This window comes from Oncorhynchus kisutch, linkage group LG26 (assembly GCF_002021735.2).
Source record: "Oncorhynchus kisutch isolate 150728-3 linkage group LG26, Okis_V2, whole genome shotgun sequence".
Lineage (NCBI taxonomy): Eukaryota > Metazoa > Chordata > Actinopteri > Salmoniformes > Salmonidae > Oncorhynchus > Oncorhynchus kisutch.
In genome coordinates, this window is record NC_034199.2 from 23469038 (window position 1) to 23495810 (window position 26773).

Genomic DNA, 26773 nt, shown 5'->3' on the forward strand with positions numbered 1-26773 from the left:
TGTTTACTATTCTTCTGGTCCCCACAAGTATAGTTAAACATGTCCATTCACGTCCACACACACAGAAAGAGATCTCACACAGACACTCGCACATGAGTGGTGAGAGAAAGTATACAGCTGATGAAAGACTCTCCACCACCACACACACACACACACACATGCGCTCTCACACTCACACACAGCTTTGGCTGCCTGCCTGCCAGTTCTCCTCTCTGGTCTCTTTAGGGGCGAGTCTCCACATGAAGGTGTTAAGGTGCTCCTTGTCTTCACAGGAAACAGGAGAGGGTAGTGTGAGTCAAACAGAGCTTCTGTGCAGTAGCCTCTCAGGAACTATAATAACAATAACACCAAACCAGACTGAACTAGGCTGAAACACAAAAAACTGCATGTGTGTGCGCGTGACTGCACGTGTTTGTTTCTCCTACATGTACTGCAGAAATTGATGTTTTAGATTCTAGAAGGGATCCCATGTCTTCTGCTGGCTCCAAGTGCCCTTCCAGACAGTCATAGTACATTCATCTATAATTACAGTATACTGAACTCTAGGGGTTAATGATACCCTATCACCTAGGTATAGAGACAGAACAATCATCTTTAACTATGTCTACTATATCTACTAGAAAAACAGTCTTTGCTCCTGACAGTCCTGTGAAATTCTCAATTTCTCTTTATTTAATACAAATATCTGTATATTACAATTCAGTACAGTATAGTGCATGAGTACACTCAGTTTAGTACCTTACAGTACAGTTGGGCATATTGTGTAAATTGTATGCAGATATTGATTAAATTCAAGGAGTTTACGTAGGGTCGTGCTGTATATTGAGCACCTGGCTTAGTTTTCTGAGGTCCAGACCCATTCCAGCTGTTATTAACAGTCAGGTTATGGGTTCTGACCCAAATAAAATTGGGAACCATTGATGTCCAGTATATTTCACTTCAGCTCCAGGTACTGGGGTAAGACATTGTTCCAGAACTGTTGGGATTCTTGGGTTCCATTGGCCTGTTTTCCCCCTGTGGTCCTCAGCTTGGTGCGGGCTGGTGGTTTGGGTTTCTCCATTGGGGGCTCTTCCTTCCCTTTCCTGCTGGGGGGAGCTGCTTTAGGTGGTACGCTCTGTGACCCTTTCTTTATCCCTTTCTGTGATTTTCTCTCTTCTTCTTCCTCGTCCTCTTCCTCTCCCTCTTCGTCCTCTCCTTTACCATCTTCCTCCCCCTCTTCTTCTTCCTCTCCCTCTTCATCTTCCTCTCCCTCCTCTTCCTCTCCTTTACCATCTCCCCCCCCCTCTTCTTCTTCTTCCTCTCCCTCTTCATCTTCTTCTCCCTCCTCTTCCTCTCCTTTACTATCTTTCTCCTCCTTTTCTTTATCCTCTTCCTCTTCTTCTCCTTCCTCCTCTCCCGCTCCCGCTTCCTCCTCATCCATCTCCCCTTTCTGTTCACATGTGCCCTCTTCTTCCTCTTGTTCTACCTCCCCATCACTTGTCTTATTTTCTTTCCCTTCTTTTTTACCTCCCCCCTTCTCCTCCCCCTCCCTGTTTTTTCCCTTCACTTCCTCCTCTTGCCACTCCCTTTCCTCTTTTGGTTTATTTGCTTCCTCATCTCTCTCTTCATGCACTCCTCTTTCCTCTTCCTGTTTTTCACCATCCCCCTTTTCACTCTCATCCTCTCCTTTCTCCTCATTTTTCTCTTCTCTTTCTTTCATATCCTCATCCTTTCCTTCATCTTCTCTATTCTTAATTTCCTCTTCTTCCTCCTCCCCTTCACCCTCTTCCTTTCCTTCATCCTCCCCCTCTCCTTGCTGTCTTTCTTCTTCCTCCTCCTCCTCTCCTTCCTTTTCTCCTTCTGCTTCTTTGTCTCCCTCTTCTTCTTCTTCCTCACCTTTTCCACCTTCAACCTCTTCCTCTCCCCTGGCTTCTTTCTCATCATCTTCTCGTCCCTCCTCACCCTTTTCAACTTCGTTGTTCTCATCCTTTTCACCTTCCTTTTCATCCTCACCCTCTCCTGCATCATCCTCACCTTCTCCACTTTCTTCATCCTTTCCCTCGTCCTCTTCTTCCTCCCCCTCCTCCTCACATACACCTGCCTCCTCCCCCTCCTCATTTTCTTTACTTTCACTACCTTCCTTATCCTCTCCCTCTCCTTCCTCCTCTGCTCCACTCTCTTCGTCTTCTTGGTTCTCTCCTTCCTCCTCTGCTCCACTCTCTTCCTCTTCTTGGTTCTCTCCTTCATCCTCTGCTCCACTCTCTTCATCTTCTTGGTTCTCTCCTTCCTCCTCTGCTCCACTCTCTTCATCTTCTTGGTTCTCTCCTTCCTCCTCTGCTCCACTCTCTTCCTCTTCTTGGTTCTCTCCTTCCTCCTCTGCTCCACTCTCTTCGTCTTCTTGGTTCTCTCCTTCCTCCTCTGCTCCACTCTCTTCGTCTTCTTGGTTCTCTCCTTCCTCCTCTGCTCCACTCTCTTCCTCTTCTTGGTTCCCTCCTTCCTCCTCTGCTCCACTCTCTTCGTCTTCTTGGTTCTCTCCTTCCTCCTCTGCTCCACTCTCTTCCTCTTCTTGGTTCTCTCCTTCCTCCTCTGCTACACTCTCTTCGTCTTCTTGGTTCTCTCCTTCCTCCTCTGCTCCACTCTCTTCGTCTTCTTGGTTCTCTCCTTCCTCCTCTGCTCCACTCTCTTCCTCTTCTTGGTTCTCTCCTTCCTCCTCTGCTCCACTCTCTTCGTCTTCTTGGTTCTCTCCTTCCTCCTCTGCTCCACTCTCTTCGTCTTCTTGGTTCTCTCCTTCCTCCTCTGCTCCACTCTCTTCCTCTTCTTGGTTCTCTCCTTCCTCCTCTGCAAACTCAGTGGCTTTACTTTCTGCTTTTTCTGCTTGTTTATCTTCTTTCTCTTCTGCTGATACCTCACTCTTGCTCTCAGCCTCACTTCCTGATTCATCACCACTCTCCTCGTTTTCATACTCACTCAAATTGCTCTCCTCCTCTTCCTCTTTTTTTTTATCCCCACTCTGTTCATCACTGGACTCTTCTTCACTCATCTCCTCCTCTCCACTTGTCCCAGAACTACTTTCGCCCTCTTCTCCTTCCCCCTCACTCTGTGCACTCGTCTCCTCTCCCTCCTCCTCTAGGCTTGCCTCAGAATCACTCTCTTTGCTCTCCTCCCCATCACTTGTCCCCTCACTATCACTCTTCTCTTCTTTCTCCTCCCCCTGTACTGCGCCCTCATCACTTTTCTCTTCTTCCTCCTCCCCCTTTATAGTTGCATCACTATCACTCTTCTCTCCCTGTTCCCACTCTCCTGTCCCCTCACTCTCACACCTCTCGTCTTCCTCCTCCCCCTCTCCTGTCCCCACACTATCACTCGTTTCTTCTTCTTCTTCAGCCTCCGCATCCTCTTCACTCTTTTCTTCTGCCTCACCGCCCTCGCTGTCTTCACTCTTTTCTTCTGCCTCTGCGCCCTCGCTCTCTTCACTCTTTTCTTCTGCCTCTGCGCCCTCGCTCTCTTCACTCTTTTCTTCTGCCTCTCCGCCCTCGCTGTCTTCACTCTTTTCTTCTCTACCCTCCTCTCCCTCTCCGCTGGCCACAGTATCACTGTCTTCACTGTTATCTTCCAGACCCTTAACACTTCTGTAATCCTCTTTTTCCTCTTGTTTGGTGCTCTCCATTTCTGTCCCATCTCCATGTCTCTTTGTGGACTCTTTATCTTCATCATCCTCAGCTCCCGAACTTTGACTACTAGAGTTCTCATCATAATCGACCTTGGCCTGACCCCCTGACCTCTCGCTAGCAGCCTCTGTGGTTTCTGGGTCCTTCTCAATAATCCTGCTCCCCACTTCCTGATCAGAATTCCTGAGGGTGCCGATGCGGGCGTCAGTCCTCTTGCTTTGCTCTGCTGTGCTTGGATCTGATGTTGAAGAAGAGGGTGATGTGGAGGAAGGCTGGGTGATGGCGCTCTGTTTGGTGAACCTCTCTACCCGGCTGGACCGCCGAGGAGGGATAGAAGTGTCTGTGTCACTCTCCGACTGAATCCCCCTCACGCTCGTCACCACCTCACTCAGGACCCCCATGGCTGTCCCCGCCATCCCCACATCTGGAAGGAGAGAGGCTGCATCGCTGAGAAATCCTCCCCAGCTAGGCTTCCCCTTCTGGGATTCATCAAAGGCATCTTCCCCTGGGACCTCCACTCTATCCCTGACCTGACAGACAACCAGTGACTTTGTTGACTTCTTATCTCCAGCATTTTGAGGTAGTGCATCTGATAATGAGAGTGATGTGACTGGTGATTTGGCCTTTAAGGTAGGTTCTACTAAGACTGCTTGGCTGGAAACCTCTGTCGGCTTGCTTTTCAGTTTCACTGGGACTCCCTCTAACTCAGTTAGTTTCGCTTCAACATCTTTTGGTTTGGGCACATGTTTTGTTTTGGTGGTTGCACTTTCTTTTTCTTTGCCTTTATCTTTAACTGCCATTTTGTTCCCCACTATTGTCCCTGACTCGTTGAAAGTAATAGACTCTTCCATCTTCTCTTCATTCACCTCTTTTGCCTTCTTTTTTCCTTTTATTGGAGTGCCTTTACATTCAGATGGTTTGTTATCATCTACAATCTTCTTGGGAATGCTCTTTACTTTCAAAGGAATGGTTTCAGCAGTAGCCTTAATTGGAGTTGTTTCCTTTTCCACAGGTTTACCTTTAACTTTGATTGGAGGGGACATGATCTCTTGAAGTGGTTTATTTTGAACTTCAATTGTTTTAGTATATTCCTCTGCAATTTTAGATTTCTTGTCTTTGAAAGCCTCTTTACCTTGAACTTTTACAGGGCCTTTACCTTTCATCTCTGTACCTTTATTCATCTCAGACAGCTTACTTTGACCATGTTTTGGAGTGCTGGGTTTAGATTCAGACAGTTTGTTTTGACCATGTTTTGGAGTGCTGGGTTTAGATTCAGACGGTTTGTTTTGACCATGTTTTGGAGTGCTGGGTTTAGATTCAGACTGTTTGTTTTGACCATGTTTTGGAGTGCTGGGTTTAGATTCAGACAGTTTGTTTTGACCATGTTTTGGAGTGCTGGGTTTAGATTCAGACGGTTTGTTTTGACCATGTTTTGGAGTGCTGGGTTTAGATTCAGACGGTTTGATTTGACCATGTTTTGGAGTGCTGGGATTAGATTCAGACAGTTTGTTTTGACCATGTTTTGGAGTGCTGGGTTTAGACACAGATATCTGGATCTGGCTGTGTGTAGGAGTGCTAGGTTTCGATACGGATAACTTGCTTTGTTTCTTTGCTGGTGAAATTGGTTTAGACCCTGCTTTACCTGTGCTTTGCAGATTACTACCTGTCAGTTTACTGGTGTTCACTTTGATGCCAGAATTTTCTGCTGTCATGGCAATGTTTTCCTTGCCGCTGGCTGGGGTCTGAGGGTTCATTAAGCATTTGGGGCTCTTTGGGGGCGTGCCCTCTGCCTTTAATGAACTCAAGCTGGAGCCTCTCAGAAGCTCGGTAGGAAGGGCCTTATGGGAAAGTAGCTGCAGCTTCCTGTTGGCCGGGGCTTGTTCAACCTCCATTTCTGCCTCCTTAACAGCTCTCCTCAGAGCCCGACCCTTTTTATGTCCCTGGAGCGATAGAGAAAGAGTGAAAGAGACAGGAAGAGAAAGACAGAGAAAGTTGTAAAGAGAAATAAAAGTAAGAGAGCAAAGGAAGAATTAGATGAAAACAGGATAAGGTTTTGCAAAAAATAGAGAATATTCAAAGAGTAGAGAAAAAGGATTTGAAACATAAAGAGGAGACAGTAAAGTGTAAAGCAGAATAAAGTAGCTAAAAGGTAGAGTAAAGGAGAAAAGGAGAAAGACTTGTAGATGGCAGTCCTTATTTCCTCTCCCTTCCAGTAAATACAATAACATACCTTATCCTTCTGTTCTGCAGATGTAGTCCCAGTCTCATCGCCAAAATCTCCCCCTGATGGTAATGCCTGCCTCAAAGAGAACAGGACACAAGTCTCACAACCAAACTCAACATCTCATTGAACTATATAGAGATACGGCAATACTTACATAGAAGTTCTTATAATGAAACCACTATAAAGGGTTACAACACAAAAGCTATAATCTTCTTTCCATCAGGAATGTAAACAAAGTGTGTGTAATCAGCTTTCCTGCAGGCAAGCATGAGCCTACAAACCACATAACTAGAGGCCGGTAGGAAGAACTAAGACGTATGGCGATTCAATCCCTCTATTTTTTCCCCATCTCCGCTGGAAATAAATGATAATCTAAGATAATGAGAGGGTGCTCATTGCCAAGGCAACCTTTATTAGAATATTTTCCATTACAATTCATTAACATATGCACCTTCATCAACGTGTGCCAAACTCATCTATCTCATAACTTCTCATATACTACACCTCAGAGGCTCTCATGGACTAGATAAAACCTGTACAGTATACACTCAGGCTCATAGCACACAAGACACTGTAATGGCTCTGTGTAAGGAATGACCTCAGATGCATGGGAGAGGAAGCACAACGAAAAGAAAAGCCTGGTCTTCCCAATATCATGTGTTTCTCTAGCTGCTCTCTCTCCTCCACGTCTGTTGTTCACAGTGCTGGATGTCATTGTGTGCTGCAACAAGCATGGTCTGATGAAGACTGTGATGAAGATATTGTTGGTAAAAACATTGTGCTTGTATCACTAAAAGCATCCAGCTTCTGTGGCAGTGTTTGGCTGTGTGTAGCTAAATACGCTTCTCATCTGAACACTGGAGACTCCCTCACAGTCTCCCTCAGCAGGAGTCATGGAAACATGGACGTGAAGTGTGTCGTCATCCCAGCCAAGTCAACACTATGGATTAGCTACACACAAGGAGGTGCTGTATGTGTGTGTGTATGTGTATACTTGTTCTGTGTGTGTATGGTGATGGGAGGGATGGTGGCAGGGACATGGGTTAAGCTCAAACACATTTGTTTATTGGCAGGAGCCATCTGTAGCACTGAAGCTGCCTCGAGGAGACTTATGACATATTTTCTTGGAAAAGCAAATGAGCGTGAGACAGATACAGAAACAGATGGAGAGATTCCAAAACAAGTACAATTAAAATGAATGGTTTTGGGTCCCCCCCCCCCCCCAGTGTTCCACCAAATGGAAAATGCCCCCCTATCTCACTCACACACACACACACACACACACAAGTGCGCTGAGCTATGCACATTTTCCTGGAATACTCAAAGACTGCCTGCAAACACTGTTTCCTGCCTTGGAGCACCCAGGCCAGACCAAAGTAAAGGACAACAGAAAACCCAGACAAACGTAGAGGGGAACAGAGACCATTATGATCCCAGGCCAAAGACATTGTGCCCACATACTGTACCTCAGAAGAAAGCAAGACAGCATACCTACCTACACATAACACATGCTACAAATGGTAATATTCTATTTTAAAACCACTGTACTCACCAGGTCTGGCAACATGTCTTTATTGTCCCCTTCATCCATGTTCTTCTCCAAATTCTCAATGAGCATCCGGCTGTCAGTTGCTTCTATCACAGTGTCCTTGGTCCTCTCTGTAAATACAGATACTGAGAACATGGCTGCACTGGGATAGGTCCAGACTTGGGTTCAAATAATATTTCAAAAATCTCAATTACTTTCACATACATTCAATGTAAGAATTCAGATATACAGTACCAGTCAAAAGTTTAGACACACCTACTCAATGGTTTTTCTTTATTTTTACTATGTAATAATAGTGAATACATCAAAACTATCAAATAACACAGATGGAATCATGTAGTAACAAAAAAGTGTTAAACAAATATATAAATATATTTTAGATTCTTCAAAGTAGCCACCCTTTGCCTTGATGACAGCGATGCACACTCTTGGCATACAGGAGGTAGTCACCTGGAATGCATTTCAATTAACAGGTGTGTCTTGTTAAACGTTCATTTGTGGAATTTCATTCCGTCTCAATGTGTTTGATCCAATCAGTTGTGTTGTGACAAGGTAGGGGTGGTATACAGAAGATATCGCTATTTGTTAAAAGACCAAGTCCATATTATGGCAAGAACAGCTCAAATACGCAAAGAGAAACGACAGTCCATCATTACATTAAGACAGGATGACAAATCAATATTTACCTTCAGAGGTGAATATATCAAACCAGTTGCCATGATAAGTGTTTTGTTGTTGAGTACTCTCCTCAAACAATAGCATGGTCTTTTTCACTCTAATAGCTAGTGTAAATTGGACAGTGCAGTTAGATTAACAAGAATATAAGCTTTCTGCCCACATAAGACATGTCTACTGTATATGTCCTGGAAAGTTGGCTGCTATTTACAATGTCATTCTAGTCACATTAGCGCATGTTAACAACAACCGTTCCGGTTTAGGGACACCGATCTTAAGACATGAAGGTCAGTCAATCCGGAAAATGTCAAGAACTTTGAAAGTTTCTTCAAGTGCAGTCGCAAAAACCATCAAGCGCTATGATGAAACTGTCTCATGAGGACCGCCACAGGAAAGGAAGATCCAGAGTAACCTCTGCTACAGAGGATAAGTTCATTAGAGTTAACGGCATCTCAGATTGCAGCCCAAATAAATGCTTCACAAAGTTCAAGTAAAAGACACAAACTCTAAACATAAACTGTTCAGAGGAGACTGCGTGAATCCGGCCCTCGTGGTCAAATTGCTGCAAAGAATCCACTACTAAAGGACACCAATAATAAGAAGAGACTTGCTTGGGCCAAGAAACACGAGCAATGGACATTAGACCGGTGGAAATCTATCCTTTGGTGTGATGAGTCGAAATTTGAGATTTTTGGTTCCCACCACCGTGTCTTTGTGAGACGCAGAGTATGTGAACGCTAGGATCTCTGCATGTGTGGTTCCCACCGTGCAGCATGGAGGAGGAGGAGGTGTGACCTGGCCTCCACAATCACCTGACCTCAACCCAATTGAGATGGTTTGGGATGAGTTGGACTGCAGAGTGAAGGAAAATCAGCCAACAAGTGCTCAGGTAATGTGGCAACTCCTTCAAGACAGTTGGAAAAGCATTCCTCATGAAGCTGGTTGACAGAATGCCAAGAGTGTGCAAAGCTGTCATCAAGGCAAAGTGGCTACTTTGAAGAATCTAAAATGTAAAACATATTTAGATTTGTTTAACACTTTTTTGGTTACTAGATGATTCCATATGTGTTATTTCACAGTTTTGATGTCTTCACTATTATTCTACAATGTACAAAATAGTAAAAATAAAGAAAAACTCTTGAATGAGTAGGTGTGTCCAAACTGTTGACTGGTACTGTATACATACACACACTTACATATAAAGTACCAGTCACACACACAGTTGAAGTCGAAAGATTACATACACCTTAGCCAAATACATTTTATTTCAGCTTTAATATCTTTCATCACATTCCCATTTGGGTCAGACACTCAATTAATATTTAGCAGCATTGCCTATAAATTGTTAATCTTCGGTCGAAACATTTTGGGTAGCCTTCCACAAGCTTCACACAATAAGTTGGGTGAATTTTAGCCCATTCCTCCTGACAGAGCTGGTGTAACTGAGTCAGGTTTGTAGGCCTCCTTTCTCGCACACGCTTTTTCAGTTCTGCCCACAAATATTCTATAGGATTGAGGTCAGGGCTTTGTGATGGCCACTCCAATACCTTTACTTTGTTGTCTTAAAGACATTTTGCCACAACTTTGGAAGTATGCTTGTCTATTTGAAAGGCCCATTTGTGACCAAGCTTCAAGTTCCTGACTGATGTCTTGATGTTGCTTCAATATATACATGTAATTTTCCTTGCTAATAAAGCCATCTATTTTGTGAAGTGCATCAGTCCCTCCTGCAGCAAAGCACCCCCACAACATGATGCTGCCATCCCGTGCTTCACGGTTGGGATGGCGTTCTTCGGCTTGCAAGCCCCACCATTTTTTCCTCCAAACATAACGATGGTCATTATGGCCAAACAGTTATATTTTTGTTTCATCAGACCAGAGGACATTTCTCCAAAAAGTACAATCTACATCCCCATGTGCAGTTGCAAACCGTAGTCTGGCTTTTTAATGGCGGTTTTGGAGCAGTGGCTTCTTCCTTGCTGAGCGACCTTTCGGGTTATGTCGATATAGGACTCGTTTTACTGTGGATATAGATACTTTTGTACCAGTTTCCTCCAGCAGCTTCACAAGGTCCTTTGCTGTTGTTCTGGGATTGATTGGCACTTTTCACACCAAAGTACGTTCATCTCTAGGAGACAGAATGAATCTCCTTCCTAAGCGGTATGATGGCTGCGTGGTCCCATGGTGTTAATACTTGTGTAATATTGTTTGTACAGATGAACGTGGTACCTTCAGGCGTTTGGAAATAGCTCCCAAGGATGAACCAGACTTGTGGAGGACTACAATATTTTTCTGAGGTCTTGGCTGATTTCTTTTGATTTTCCCATGATGTCGAGCAACGAGGCATTGAGTTTGAAGGTAGGCCTTGAAATACATCCACAGGTACACCTCCAATTGACTCAAATTATGTCAGTTAGCCCATCAGAAGCTTCTAAAGCCATGACATAATTTTGTCATGCTGTTTAAAGGCACAGTCTACTTAGTGTATGTAAACTTCTGACCCACTGGAATTGTGATACAGTGAATTATAAGTGAAATAATCTGTCTGTAAACAATTGTTGGAAAAGGTACTTGTGTCATGCACAAAGTAGATGTCCTAACCGACTTGCCAAAACTATAGTTTGTTAACAAGAAATTGGTGGAGTGGTTGAAAAACAAATTCTAACCAAAGTGTATGTAAACTTCTGACTTCAACTGTATATATATATATATATATATATATATATATATATATATATATATATATATATATATATATATATATAGTGCCTTGCGAAAGTATTCGGCCCCCTTGAACTTTGCGACCTTTTGCCACATTTCAGGCTTCAAACATAAAGATATAAAACTGTATTTTTTTGTGGAATAGCTCTAACCAGAATAGAAAGAGGACTGGGAGGCCCCGGTGCACAACTGAGCAAGAGGACAAGTACATTAGACTGTCTAGTTTGAGAATCAGGCACCTCATAAGTCCTTAACTGGCAGCTTCATTAAATAGTACGCGCAAAACACCAGTCTCAACGTAAACAGCGAAGAGGCGACTCCGGGATGCTGGCCTTCTAGGCCGATTTGCAAAGAAAAAGCCTTATCTCAGACTGGCCAATTTAAAGAAAAGATTCAGATGGGCAAAATAACACAGACACTGGACAGAAAAAGATTGTAAAAAAGTGTTATGGACAGACAAATCTAAGTTTGAGGTGTCGGATCACAAAGAAAAACATTTGTGAGACGCAGAAAAAAGTAAAATATGTGGAGGAGTGCTTGACGCCATCTGTCAAGTAGGGGGTACTTTGGTGGCAGTAAAGTGGGAGATTTGTACAGGGTAAAAGGGATCTTGAAGAAGGAAGACTATCACTACATTTTGCAACACCAAGTCATACCCTGTGGACGGAGCTTAATTGGAGCCAATTTCCTCCTACAACAGAACAATGACCCAAAACACAGCTTCAAACTATGCAATAACTATTTAGGAAAGAAGCAGTCAGCTGGTATTCTGTCTGTAATGGAGTAGCCAGCACAGTCACTGGATCGCAACCCTATTGAGCTGTTGTGGGAGCAGCTTGACCGTATGGTACGTAAGAAATACCCATCAAGTCAATCCAATTTGTGGGAGGTGCTTCAGGAAGCATGGGGTGAAATCTCTTCAGATTACCTCAAAAAATTTACAACTAGAATGCCAAAGATCTGCAAGGCTGTAATTGCTGCAAATGGAGGATTATTTGACGAAAGCATGGGACACAATTATTATTTCAATTAAAAATCATTATTTATAACCTTGTCAACGTCTTGACTATATTTCATGGAAAACAAGGACATTTCTAAGTGACCCCAAAGTTTTAAATGGTAGTGTGTGTGTATGTATGTATGTGTATATATATATATATATATATATATATAAATAAATAAAAGCAACAATCAAATATATAAAAGCAACAATTAAAGTCTAGGAGGAAGGATAGGCTAGCAAAAGTTTAGTCTTAAAGATGGCTTTACAAGTGGGATGCACCGTTTCGGATGGCTTTACAAGTGGGATGCACCGTTTCGGATGGCTTTACAAGTGGGATGCACTATTGAGCGCAAACATTTGACTGGTACTTTATTTTAATTAAAAAATATTATAATGCATTTGAAAATACACTTGGAAAGTATTTGAAAACTAAAATACACTCCAATGCTTTTAACCCAGGGATTTGAAAATACTATTTGAAATAAGTATTTGAACATACTGTTAAATACAATTTGGCAGACTATTTGGTTTTTACAAATAAAAGTCTGTAAAACTTCAATTAATAGCCCAGACATTTATTTGCTTGAATCACTGATCACAACAGCTGTTTATTAGAGAAAGGCTTCTGTTTGAGCCAGGCGTCTACTTCCATAATTAACACAGCGTTTGCTCATTTGCATTGTTAATTGTTGAATTCCAGCATGCACTTCCAGCATTTTAATAAATGTCTTCATTTCCTGCACTAATGTGTTATCATTTACACGTTGTGTCACGTTTTGTCTTAGTATGCCTCTATTCGAAAAATAAAAACTTTTCATTGACAGAATAATTATTTTCCTCTTGACTGCATTTTTGGCAGTTTTTACTTTCTCCACTAGAATGTGATCGGACAATTTCTGGGGGTCTGTACTCCCTAGATTGTTGATGGTTTTTGTGCCTGCCAGTTAGTTAGCAGCTCTCAGCTGTTAGTAGCCATTGGCTAGCAGTTTCTTACTGGCGATAAAAATCGGATGATTGACAATTTTTTCAAGTCATCACTGAATTTTGAATTAGGCGTTATTTGCTGAAATGTGTGCAGTTGCCTGGCTATTAAAAGGGATAGGTGGCTATTTGAGACTGCGATTCATTTAAGTTTTATGAGTGATTGTTTTGGGCTGTGTATTTGAAAATACACAAATACACAGAAAAAGTATTTTAAATACCAGATACTGAAATCCATGTATTTGAACCCAGGTCTGGATAGGTCATAGAATATGGGAAGCAGTTATGCCTGTATACAGTGCCTTATTCAGACCACTTGACTTTTTCCACATTACATTAAAGCCTTATTCTAGAATGGATAAAAATAAAATAAAATCTAAGACAAAAGTATTCAAACGGTCTGAATACTTTCCGAAGGCACTGGTGCATCCCACTTGTAAAGCCATCTTTAAGACTAAACTTTGGCTAGCCTATCCTTCCTTCCTGTGGTGAAAAGGAAAGACAGCATTGTAGGATTCAGCTACCTGTCTGTGGTGTGGTGGGACCCTCAGACAGCGTTTTGGGGGATTGGTTGTCATCTGTGGGCTTTACAAAGGAGGGTTTAGGGGACACTGGGGGGGTGGGGATGAGTTTATGTGTGGATTTAAATGACTGTGGGGGGGTGAGGTGTTCTTTAGATGCATATTTGGGGGATTTTGGGCTGGGACTCTTCTTAGGGGAGAACTTGCAGGAGAGTGAAGGGCTAGGAGGGTCTGGGAATATGAACATGGGTGACAGTGTTAATGGGGTTTTGGATCTGGATTTAAGGGAGAGTGAGGGGCTGGGGGGGTCGTTTGAGGAGAGATTGGAGGACAGTGAGGAGGTGCAGGGGTCTTCAGATGGTGTTCTGGAGATGCGGATATTTCTGGACAGGGGCAGGGAGGCGTTGAGGAAGCCTGACATCAGAGGCGGAAGGTTACGGAACATCTGGCCAAACTGCTCTGGAGAACTCTCCTGAAACACACAACACAGAAAAGTAGATAAATCTACTAAATAATGGCTACATAAGGGCTAAATTGCTCCCTCAGACCATAATAATAGTATTAAAGAGTAGTTACTTAGACTGGTTCACATAAAGTCGGCTACTACACATGACCATTACTGAGGTGCAGCAATGTGATGCAACACTGGTCGCTAGTGAAGGCAACCAAAACACCACAACTCTGTCACCCTTTGTAATAAACACTTCAGATCTCCTTTCTGGAACTGTCAGATGTTTTGGCAGTACTCACCCTCTCCCTGCGGCGGGCCCTAGCAGACAGGGCCCAGAGAGGAGGTGTGGTCTGTGTGTTGGGCATCAGGAAGGAGGGGTCCATCAGGAGCAGCTCGGTGTAGGTCTCCAGAGACTCCAGAATGCTCTCTGTAACATCATCCTCCTCTATCACCACTTCCTCAACCTCTGGGAGTCTGGGCATAGCCAGCACCAGCATGTGAGAGCCGCCACATGCCACCTGAACAGACATACACAGTATTAGCAGGTGCACGAACATAGACACAGACACTACTTGACTTACTGACTGGACACTGTATTTGAGGAAGCGTGGGCACAGTGTTGGTCTGAACTGGTTGGTGAAGTTCTCTTCCCCCAGTCCTAGTTTACCCTGGCGACCGTCGCCAAAGGTGTATAGAATCCCACTGTCTGGAGTGAGAGAAATGAGGCCTCAATGGAAAAATGCTCAGGCTTCAAATTTCTGAATAACATCCATTCAACAGTGTATACTAGTAGAATAGTATGGAAGATTGCCTGTGATCACTGCAGTGTGGTTCTCTCCACAGGTTACGTGACTGACTCTGCCATTCCGGAAGTGGTCCAGTGCTTTTGGCAAAGGTACCTCGAACAGGAAGGTCCCATGGCCTAGCTGCCCATGCTGCCCCCGCCCAAATGCGTACACATTGTCCTCTGGAACATGGAGAGGAAGAGAGAGAGGTGTAGAAGAAGATGAGACAGTTACCAGCTAGGAACAATAGACAGACTATTTTATTTAATTAACAGTACTGTATCTTTAGTTAGTATTAACCCTTTGACACGTACGATCACATATTTGTGATCATTGTTGAGTGGTCCCTGCAGAGTACCTTCGCAAATATGTGATTGGAACAGTGGCAACAGAACGTATGATGCAACAAACGTGTCTAAACAGCATTGTTGTCTGAAAAGCAACCAAACAATGTTTTGTACTGATGATAAATAAAAGGTCTTCACAACTTAATTCCTCAATTTCACCTTTTATTGTAAAAGATAAATGCAAACTTCATCATCCAAACATCACACAGAACACATCCAAACTCATTCCATAAAACAGTCTAAATAACAGGTTGTGCTGACAAAAAAATGAACATAAGTTAGCGACCTAACAACTAAACTTGTTTACAATAAACCACATATCTGGTGAGCAGAAGGGAGAAATGTAATATTGTTTAGAAAATAGATGCGTGTGAGCTAAACTAACAGCCGCTAAATTCTTTATGCTGGCAGCCAGGTTTGTTTATGCTTGACAAGCGAAAACTCCCTAATCCCAGAATGCCATTCACTATAAGACACAAATAAACAAAGTCAAAGATGGCTGCGCCCAATGCGTGAAAAATATTAACTTTCAGCATATTACAAATCTTTGATATACTTTTTACAGTGTATACAATAACCAGAGCACATGAATTTACCGTTTTTGACAAATCACAAAGCAAATCAAATGTTATCACCTCACAGATCATTACCCCAAATACAAGCCTACTGCCTAGCCTGACCATAGTGCGGAAGCTAAACAGGGATGAAAACGTTTGTTGGGGGGGTTCATTTCATTTGTGGGGAGTTTTCAAGTCTATGGGCGGAAGAAATGGGGGAAGGTATCGTGGGGGGATATCATGCAGGAAATATTACTACGATGGGGGGATTTATCAATAAATGGGGGGCAAACACAGGAGAGGTTTATACGTTAAATAAAAATAAAACCCCTGGAAAGGTCTAAGTTGGCAACCCTGAGATACCATAGTTACAATCTTATTTAAAAAAAATATATATATATTTCACCTTTATTTTAACCAGGTAGGCTAGTTGAGAACAAGTTCTAATTTTCAACTGCGACCTGGCCAAGACAAAGCATAGCAGTGTGAACAGACAACACAGAGTTACACATGGAGTAAACAATTAACAAGTCAATAACACAGTAGAAAAAAAAGAGAGTCTATATACATTGTGTGCAAAAGGCATGAGGAGGTAGGCGAATAATTAAAATTTTGCAGATTAACACTGGAGTGATAAATGATCAGATGGTCATGTACAGGTAGAGATATTGGTGTGCAAAAGAGCAGAAAAGTAAATAAATAAAAACGGTATGGGGATGAGGTAGGTAAAATTGGGAGGGCTATTTACCGATAGACTATGTACAGCTGCAGCGATCGGTTAGCTGCTCAGATAGCAGATGTTTGAAATTGGTGAGGGAGATAAAAGTCTCCAACTTCAGCGATTTTTGCAATTCATTCCAGTCACAGGCAGCAGAGAACTGGAACAAAAGGCGGCCAAATGAGGTGTTGGCTTTAGGGATGATCAGTGAGATACACCTTCTGGAGCGCGTGCTACGGGTGGCTGTTGCCATCGTGACCAGTGAACTGAGATAAGGCGGAGCTTTACCTAGCATGGACTTGTAGATGACCTGGAGCCAGTGGGTCTGGCGACGAATATGTAGCGAGGGCCAGCCGACTAGAGCATACAGGTCGCAGTGGTGTGTGGTATAAGGTGCTTTAGTAACAAAACGGATGGCACTGTGATAAACTGCATCCAGTTTGCTGAGTAGAGTGTTGGAAGCTATTTTGTAGATGACATCGCCAAAGTCGAGGATCGGTAGGATAGTCAGTTTTACTAGGGTAAGTTTGGAGGCGTGAGTGAAGGAGGCTTTGTTGCGGAATAGAAAGCCGACTCTAGATTTTATTTTAGATTGGAGATGTTTGTTATGAGTCTGGAAGGAGAGTTTACAGTCTAGCCAGACACCTAGGTACTTATAGATGTCCACATATTCTAGGTCGGAACCATCCAGGGTGGTGATGCTAGTCGGGCGTGCGGGTGCAGGCAGCGAACGGTTGAAAAGCATGCATTTGGTTTTACTAGCGTTTAAGAGCAGTTGGAGGCCACGGAAGGAGTGTTGTATGGCATTGAAGCTCGTTTGGAGGTTAGATAGCACAGTGTCCAAGGACGGGCTGGAAGTATACAGAATGGTGTCGTCTGCGTAGAGGTGGATCAGGGAATCGCCCGCAGCAAGAGCAACATCATTGATATTTACAGAGAAAAGAGTCGGCCCGAGAATTGAACCCTGTGGCACCCCCATACAGGCTGCCAGTGGACCGGACAGCATGCCCTCCGATTTGACACACTGAACTCTGTCTGCAAAGTAGTTGGTGAACCAGGCAAGGCAGTCATCAGAAAAACCGAGGCTACTGAGTCTGCCGATAAGAATATGGTGATTGACAGAGTCGAAAGCCTTGGCAAGGTCGATGAAGACGGCTACACAGTACTGTCTTTTATCGATGGCGGTTATGATATCGTTTAGTACCTTGAGCGTGGCTGAGGTGCACCCGTGACCGGCTCGGAAACCAGATTGCACAGCGGAGAAGGTACGGTGGGATTCGAGATGGTCAGTGACCTGTTTGTTGACTTGGCTTTCGAAGACCTTAGATAGGCAGGGCAGGATGGATATAGGTCTATAACAGTTTGGGTCCAGGGTGTCTCCCCCTTTGAAGAGGGGGATGACTGCGGCAGCTTTCCAATCCTTGGGGATCTCAGACGATATGAAAGAGAGGTTGAACAGGCTGGTAATAGGGGTTGCGACAATGGCGGCAGATAGTTTCAGAAATAGAGGGTCCAGATTGTCATGCCCAGCTGATTTGTACGGTCCAGGTTTTGCAGCTCTTTCAGAACATCTGCTATCTGGATTTGGGTAAAGGAGACCCTGGAGAGTCTTGGGCGAGTAGCTGCGGGGGGGGGGGGGGGGGGAGCTGTTGGCCGAGGTTGGAGTAGCCAGGAGGAAGGCATGGCCAGCCGTTGAGAAATGCTTGTTGAAGTTTTCGATAATCATGGATTTATCGGTGGTGACCGTGTTACCTAGCCTCAGTGCAGTGGGCAGCTGGGAGGAGGTGCTCTTGTTCTCCATGGACTTCAGTGTCCCAGAACTTTTTAGAGTTAGAGCTACAGGATGCAAATTTCTGCCTGAAGAAGCTGGCCTTTGCTTTCCTGACGGACTGCGTGTATTGGTTCTTGACTTCCCTGAACAGTTGCATATCGCAGGGACTATTCGATGTTATTGCAGTCCGCCACAGGATGTTTTTGTGCTGGTCGAGGGCAGTCAGGTCTGGAGTGAACCAAGGGCTATATCTGTTCTTAGTTCTGCATTTTTTTTTTACGGAGCATGATGTTCAAACAACTAGATATCTCTGACTTCCGCCTTCATTTCGTTCAAGACAACTGGGAACTCGGGAAAAAAAGAGCTCAGACTGGGAAATATTTTTGAACGGTCATCCACCTCAGAATTCCAACTCAGGAACTCGGGTCTCTTTCCGACCTAAAGATCACTGACATCATGATTTGACCTCGTATTTTTCAGTTCCCAGTTGTCTTCAAAGCACCATAAGTCAGTCGAGTGAACTATCCCTTCACCTTGTTTTTTATAGCATATTTGTCTGACATCTTTATGTGACAATCAGAATGCATTGTATGGTGTCATTATAATCAGTACAACCTTCAAAAAAGTATTTTACACACATCATATGTGTCCATTTCAATCTATGCAAGAATCGGAATACAGTAAATATATTATGCTCCATACATACATATGGTATGTTACAGTAGAAATGACAACACAATATACAGAAAATAAGGCACTTACTTGGATAGGAATGCACACATTTGTAAGGAAAACAACAATGAATACAATGCGGGCGCCAGTCAGAAAATTTGTCAGGGGGAAAAAGTTTGTGCAGGGCCTGTTCTGACTAGAGATGCCTACTTGGGGGAAACACTGGGGAAGTGCTTGGGCTCTTGTCGAAGAGAGAAGTTTGTCCGGCTCAGTAAAGCCTAAAACATAAATTGTCAGCAACAGTGAAATGGGCTAATTCTTACGTGAATTAACGAGGAGACGGAACAGACCTCAATTTGTAGCCTATAGATTAGCAGGCAGTGTGCCTTAGTTTGAGGGCAGCATGGGTTAACTGTCCTATTGCGTAACAATCATATTTTGGAACAGTGATGCATTCTGCATCACGCGCATTAAAACATCTCACACTGGGGCGACCGTTAAGAGATATTTGGAAATCACATGTGTAAAGGTTAATAGTAATAGTATTTCACAGAGGTATTTACTTGTGAGTGCCACTGTGTGCTCCCCTCCACAGGACACTTGGATGACTGGATCCTGGATGCTTTCCACACGCTGAGGGACTCTGTGATTGGCTAGCTGATCTGGGAATACACCCAGTCTTCCGCTCCCACTCTCCCCAAACGTGTAGAGGTCCCCATCCACTGGAACAAGCCCAAACCAACAACAATAACCCAGCCGCGTTATTATATAACAACAGGATGTGGTATGCATAAGGTTAAGATCCCAATATAAAATAACCATGCATGTGTGAGTGTACCTGTGACAAACGCTGAGTGGTGGTATCCACAAGACACCCAGGCCACTGGCTGTCCCACCATCACATCTCTGGGCTCTGAGGTGTAGCTCTCTGTGCCCAGACCGATCTGGCCCACAGAGTTATCACCCCACATGAACAGCCTGCCATCCTCTAACAATACAGCACACAGACGGCATGTGAAAGATCAGAAACACAGACAAGACCAGACCAGACCAGGACAGACAGACAGGCAGACAGATAGACAGACAGACAGATAGGACTGCTCTACACTGATGATGCCAGTAAACAACCCATCTGTCGTCATCCTTACCTGTCAGGGCAGCTGAGGTGTTGCAGCCAGCAGCAAGCATTTTGATTGGTGCATGGTCAGAGAAAGGATGAAGCAGGTGGAAGGTGTTTGTGTCGTCACAGTGTCCCAAACCAAGCTGCCCCTCCTGGTTACTGCCAGCACCATAAACACGCCCACTCCCTGACAATCATGGGGGAAAAACTCATAAGTAATGATAACAGCAGATATTCATTCATAACATCCTCTCAAGTAATGCAGAGTAAAATAACATGGTTCTCTTACATGTGCACACTATTGTGTGGTCTCTCCCACATGATGCAAACTTAACTTTTTCAGACTTCAACGCTAAAGGAAAAAAACATAGGTTTTAACATTACAAAACGTAGAAAAACTTTGACAAAACATGAGTCAAACATAATCCTAGTACATGATGGACTGACTGACCTTTCACAGCGGTGGGCTTGTTGATGTTGACATTGATCTCTGACCCAAGTCCTAGCTGACCGCAGGTATTACTTCCAAACATGAACAGCCTGCCATGGCCTACAGGTAGGAGAAAAGGCATTACACTTATATTTCATAAACTGCTAATAAAACTCTTAATTACACTGTTTCTATGCATTTTTTATTTGAATGCCTAAATACTACACGTCTTGAAGTACAAAACCTTTTGTTCATTGCAATAACTAATTACAGGTTCAATATAGCATCAATAAACTGTTAATAACTATTTATAATAACTTAGTCATTTTATAAACAACAGACAGATGCTGTATAAAACCATAAATTATCTCCAAGTCACCCACTCCCATGGGAGAGAGTTGGCTACAAACTGAGTACCTGTTATGACAGCAGTGTGATCCCCTCCACATGAGATTTCCTCTGGATGGTCATTCTTCAGCCAGAATTTACTGGGCACATTATCAGCAAACTTGCTCTTCCCAAAGGTGAAGACTGCTCCCGTTTCTGTTACGGTAAAAACAAATAATTAAAAACTACCTTCAGACAGTAGAGAAACTATGACATTTCATTGGGGTTTAGGAATATAACAGGTCTAATATAGCCTACAAGGTCTGGTTGTACTAAAATGACCCTGATTTCACTAGGCTAACGTTACAGGAGTAGGTAAATCCTAATTCCAAGCGTTTGTCAGCTACCTATTTAAACGTTAAGTCGCAGCAAGCCAGAAATAGCAACAGGTTAGCGAATGCTCACCACCACACATTACCGGTGCTACACTATCTAAATAACAGCCATATGTTTAAAAAAAGCGAGATACAGACACTTGACAGCTTTTCTTACCAGGTATATCAGCCTCCGTCTGACCGGTCATCCTTTCCCTGGCTTCGGAACACCTTACAGACAGACGCAGGTGACGTTCCTCGACCGAAATAACCTTCTTCTTCTATGGTATTATGGCGGTCCGCAAACAATCCTTAGAGATGCATGCCGCCACCTACTGTACGGATGGTAAACTATGGAACAATTATCGATAGTTGGAAAGGGGAAAAAACGATATACAACATTTAAAAAAGAGACACGTGAAAAATAAACATCCCACTCCTTCAGTCATATTCCATTCAAGCCTTTGGCTAGTTTTTCCTAGCCACTGTGCTTCTACACCTGCATTGCTTGCTGTTTGGGGTTTCAGGTTGGGCTTCTGTACAGCACTTTGTGACATCAGCTGATGTAAGAAGGGCTTTATAAATAAATTTGATTTGATTGAAGTCACATCCCTACACATGCTAATTTTTTTCCAAGATGGTGTAGCAGTCGGACGTGTGTTTTGTCTTGTCCCGTGTAAATAATAGTTTTCCTCCCGTATATATTTTAATCTCACCCAACATGGTATGGATCTGTTACTATCTGTTAGCTTTTGAGCTAGGCCCATTAGTCAGTTAGCCACTGCTAGCGGTCTTCACCGTTAACTCGGACACCAGCCAGCCTCAGCTCGGTCAATACCTGCCAGTCTGCACAGCCTGCATATCAACCCAGAGCATATCGGACTGCTTTTTTCTCTACCACATCTCCGGATTCCTAGCGTAAGCTCTGGACCATTACACCGAATCATCGCAGCTAGCTAGCTGCAATCCGAGTGGCTACTCCTGTCTCTGTCCCGAAGCAAACAGCAGTTAGCCTTGAGCTAGCCTCGAGCTAGGCCCATTTTCCGGCTAGCCAAAGAGGTCTACCAGCTAATTCCTGGGCTACAATACCTCTTATGCCAATTGGCCTGTACCCTTTATTGGCGACACAGAGCCCCGCCGATCCATCACGACTGGTCTGCCGACGTAATCGTCCGAGGTGGTTTCAACAGGCTTTTCCATTGTGACGTCGCTGAAGACCCATCTGCTGGCCACGGCCCGCTAGCTCCAGCTCGCGTAGCGTAGTAGCACCTACCGAACGGCTCCCTGACTCACCTATTGCTGCTCATTGGACCCTATGATCACTTGGCTACACATGCCACTTCCTAATGTCAATATGCCTTGTCTACTGCTGTTTAGGTTAGTTATTATTGTTTTATTTCACTGTAGAGCCCCCAGCCCCGCCCTAAATGCCTTCGATAGCTATTTTGTCACACCCTCCACACATGCGGAGACCTCACCTGGCTGAACTGGTGCCTCCAGAGACGCGACAGCTCTCGTCACCCAATGCCTAGGTTTTCTTCCACTATACTCACATCCTACCATACCCTTGTCTGTATATTATGCTCGGAGTCTATTCTACCACGCCTAGAAATCTTCTCCTTTTATTCTTTGTCCCCAACGCACTACAGTAGACGACCAGTTCTTATAGTCTTTAGCCGTCCTACTACTCCTCTGTTCCTCTGGTAATGTAGAGGTTAACCCAGGCCCTGTAGCACCCAGCACCACACCCATTCCCAAGGCGCTCTCATTTGTTGACTTCTGTAACCGTAAAAGCCTTGGTTTCACGCATGTTAACATCAGAAGCCTCCTCACCAAATTTGTTTTATTCACTGCTTTAGCACACTCCGCCAACCCTGATGTCCTAGCCGTGTCTGAATCCTGGCTTAAGAAGGCCACCAAAAATGATGAAGTTTCCATCCCCAACTACAACATTTTCCGACAAGGGGGTGGAGTTGCAATCTACTGCAGAGTTCTGTCATACTATCCAGATCTGTGCCAACAATTCGAGATACTACTTTTAAAAATCCACCTTTCCAGAAATGAGTCTCTCAACGTTGCCACTTGTTATAGACCCCCTCAGCCCCCAGCTGTGCCCTGGACACCATATGTGAATTGTTTGCCCCTCATCCATCTTCAGAGTTCGTACTGTTAGGTGACCTAAACCGGGACATGCTTAACACCCCGGCCATCCTACAATCTTAGCTAGATGCCCTCAATCTCACACAAATTATCAAGGAACCTACCAGGTACAATCCTAAATTCGTAAGCATGGGCACACTCATAGATATAATCCTGATCAACTTGCACTCTAAATACACCTCTGCTGTCTTCAACCAAGATCTCAGCGATCACTGCCTCATTGCCTGCATCCGTAATGGGTCCGCGGTCAAACGACCACCCCTCATCACTGTCAAACGCTCCCTAAAACACTTCTGCGAGCAGGCCTTTCTAATCGACCTGGCCCGGGTATCCTGGAAGCATATGGACCATATCCCGTCAGTAGAGGATGCCTGGTTGTTCTTTAAAAGTGCTTTCCTCACCATCCTAAATAAGCATGCCCCGTTCAAAAAAATGCCCCAATAAGTCCACAGACGACGCAATCGTAACCACACTACACACTGACCTAACCCATCTGGACAAGAGGAATACCTATGTGAGAATGCTGATCATCGACTACAGCTCAGCATTTGACACAATAGTACCCTCCAAACTCGTCCTCAAGCTCGACCCCGCCCTGTGCAACTGGGTACTGGACTTCCTGACGGGCCGCCCCAAAAGTGGTGAGGGTAGGTAACAACATTTCCACCCCGCTGATCCTCAACACTGGGGCCCCACAAGGGTGCGTTCTGAGCCCTCTCCTGTACTCCCTGTTCACCCACGACTGCGTGGCCATGCAGGTGGCCACGCCTCCAACTCAATGATCAAGTTTGCAGACGACACTACAGTGGTAGGCTTGATTACCAACAACAACGAGACGGCCTACAGGGAGGAGATGAGGGCCTTTGGAGTGTGGTGTCAGGAAAATAACCTCACACTCAATGTCAACAAAACAAAGGAGATGATCGTGGACTTCAGGAAACAGCAGAGGGAGCACCCCCCCTATCCACATCGACGGGACAGTAGTGGAGAGCGTAGAAAGTTAAGTTCCTCGGCATACACATCACTGACAAATTGAATTGGTCCACCCACACAGACAGCGTTGTGAAGAAGGCGCAGCAGCGCCTCTTCAACCTCAGGAGGCTGAAGAAATTTGGCTTGTCACCAAAAGCACTTTTACAGATGCACATTCGAGAGCATCCTGTCGGGCTGTATCACCGCCTGGTATGGCAACTGCTCCGCCCACAACCGTAAGGCTCTCCAGAAGGTAGTGAGGTCTACACAACGCATCACTAGGGGCAAACTACCTGCCCTCCAGGACACCTACACCACCCGATGTCACAGGAAGGCCATAAAGATCATCAAGGACAACAACCACCCGAGCCACTGCCTGTTCACCCCGCTATCATCCAGAAGGCGAGGTCAGTACATGTGCATCAAAAAAGGGACCGAGAGACCGCTTCTATCTCAAGGCCATCAGACTGTTAAACAGCCACCGCTAACATTGAGTGGCTGCTGCCACACATGTAAAAAATGTATCACTAGCCACTTTAAACAATGCCACTTAATATAATGTTTACATACCCTACATTACTCATCTCATATGTATATACTGTACTCGATACCATCTACTGCGTCTTGCCTATGCCGTTCTATACCATCACTCATTCATATATCTTTATGTACATATTCTTCATTCCTTTACACTTGTGTGTATAAGGTAGCTGTTGTGAAATTGTAATAACAAACGAGATTACTACTGCATTGTTGGGTAATTGGGTGCATTGGGGGTGTCCTCGGATGGGGCCAGTGTCTCCTGACCCCTCCTGTCTCAGCCTCCAGTATTTATGCTGCAGTAGTTTGTGTGTCGGGGGGCTGGGGTCAGTTTGTTATATCTGGAGTACTTCTCCTGTCCTATTCGGTGTCCTGTGTGAATCTAAGTGTGCTAATTCTCTCCTTCTCTCTTTCTTTCTCTCTCTCGGAGGACCTGAGCCCTAGGACCATGCCCCAGGACTACCTGACATGATGACTCCTTGCTGTCCCCAGTCCACCTGGCCATGCTGCTGTTCCAGTTTCAACTGACCTGAGCCCTAGGACCATGCCCCAGGACTACCTGACATGATGACTCCTTGCTGTCCCCAGTCCACCTGGCCATGCTGCTGCTCCAGTTTCAACTTCCACCTGACTGTGCTGCTGCTCCAGTTTCAACTGTTCTGCCTTATTATTATTCGACCATGCTGGTCATTTATGAACATTTGAACATCTTGGCCATGTTCTGTTATAATCTCCACCCGGCACAGCCAGAAGAGGACTGGCCACCCCACATAGCCTGGTTCCTCTCTAGGTTTCTTCCTAGGTATTGGCCTTTCTAGGGAGTTTTTCCTAGCCACCGTGCTTCTACACCTGCATTGCTTGCTGTTTGGGGTTTTAGGCTGGGTTTCTGTACAGCACTTTGAGATATCAGCTGATGTACGAAGGGCTATATAAATAAATTTGATTTGATTTGATTGTCGGAACTAGAAGCACAAGCATTTAGCTACACTCACATCAACATCTGCTAACCATGTGTATGTGACAAATAAAATTTGATTTGATATTTTTACTAATACTGTAGAACTTTGTTCTAAAGCTGTATCCATACCCATCGGACGTAGTGATCACAATATAGTGGCTATATCCAGGAATGCCAAAGTTCCAACAGCTGGGCCTAAAATAGTGTGTAAGAGATCATACAAAAGATTTTGCTGTGATTTTTATGTGGATGTTACAAATATTTGTTGGTCTGATGTGATTAATGAGGAGCATCCAGACACTGCACTTATGAAATTGCATCTTCCAATTATTGATGAACATGCACCTGTTAAGAAACTGACTGTTAGAACTGTTAAGGGTCCATGGATTAATTGAGGAATTGAACAACAGTTTGGTTGAATGAGATGGGGCAAAAGGAGTGGCTAATAAGTCTGGCTACACATCTGACTTATTGAAACATTATGTGAGACATTATGTGACTAAACTCATCAAAAAGAAGAAGAAACTGTTATGAAGCCAAGATCAATGATATAAAGAATGATAGGAAAAAACTTGAGTACTTTAAAGGAAATTATGGGCAGAAAGACATATTCAACACCATCTTTCATCAAATCAGATGGCTTATTAATCACAAAACCATTTGATGTTGACAATTATTTTAATGATTCCTTCTTTGGCAAAGTGGGAAAACTTAGGCAGGAAATGCCAACAGTGAACAGTGAGCCATCGTATTCAAGCATAAAAAACTAATAATGAAAGAAGAACATTGCAAGTTTGAATTTTGGAAAGTTAGTGTGGGAGTGGTGGAAAAATTGTTATTGATCAATAATGACAAACCTCCTGGCATTGACAACTTCGATGGAAAGCTACTGAGGGTGGTAGCTGACTCTATAGCCACCCCTATCTGTCATATCTTAAATCTGAGACTAGAGGAAAGTCTTTGTCCTTAGGTCTGGAGGGAAGCCAAAGTAATTCCGCTACCCAAGAGTGGTAAACCAGCCTTTTACTGGTTCTAACAGCAGACCTATAAGTCTGCTGCCACCTCTTAGCAAACTGTTGTGTAAAAAATTGTTTGACCAAATATAATGCTATTTCTCTGTAAACAAATTAAGACTTTTAGCATGCTTATAGAGAATGACACACAACGTGTACTGCACTGACACAATTTACTGATGTTTGAAATTGATAATAAGGAGGGTGAGGGATCAGCCCAGACCTACACGGCAGGACCTGGTCAATGACCTGAAGAG

At 44.0% G+C, this 26773-nt stretch overlaps 1 protein-coding gene across 2 annotated transcripts; it reads right to left on the reverse strand.

Annotated features, from left to right (window-relative positions):
• Positions 1–643: 643 nt before the first annotated feature.
• On the reverse strand, positions 644–21196 carry LOC109871198 (retinitis pigmentosa 1-like 1 protein). Of its 2 annotated transcripts, XM_031806246.1 has the most exons (14): positions 21052–21196; positions 20590–20715; positions 20194–20292; positions 20032–20094; positions 19771–19929; positions 19461–19610; positions 19186–19344; positions 14584–14739; positions 14354–14478; positions 14072–14290; positions 13325–13793; positions 7424–7530; positions 5878–5943; positions 644–5587 (listed from the first exon to the last, which is right to left on the reverse strand). In XM_031806246.1, the coding sequence occupies exons 1-14, from the start codon at positions 21080–21082 to the stop codon at positions 935–937; spliced, it is 6582 nt and encodes a 2193-aa protein (XP_031662106.1). In that variant the 5' UTR covers positions 21083–21196; the 3' UTR covers positions 644–934. The 2 variants fall into 2 exon arrangements, with proteins under 2 accessions (XP_031662106.1, XP_031662105.1); XM_031806245.1 differs by having other exon boundaries at positions 14072–14478; positions 21052–21195.
• Between the last annotated feature and the right edge of the window lie 5577 nt (positions 21197–26773).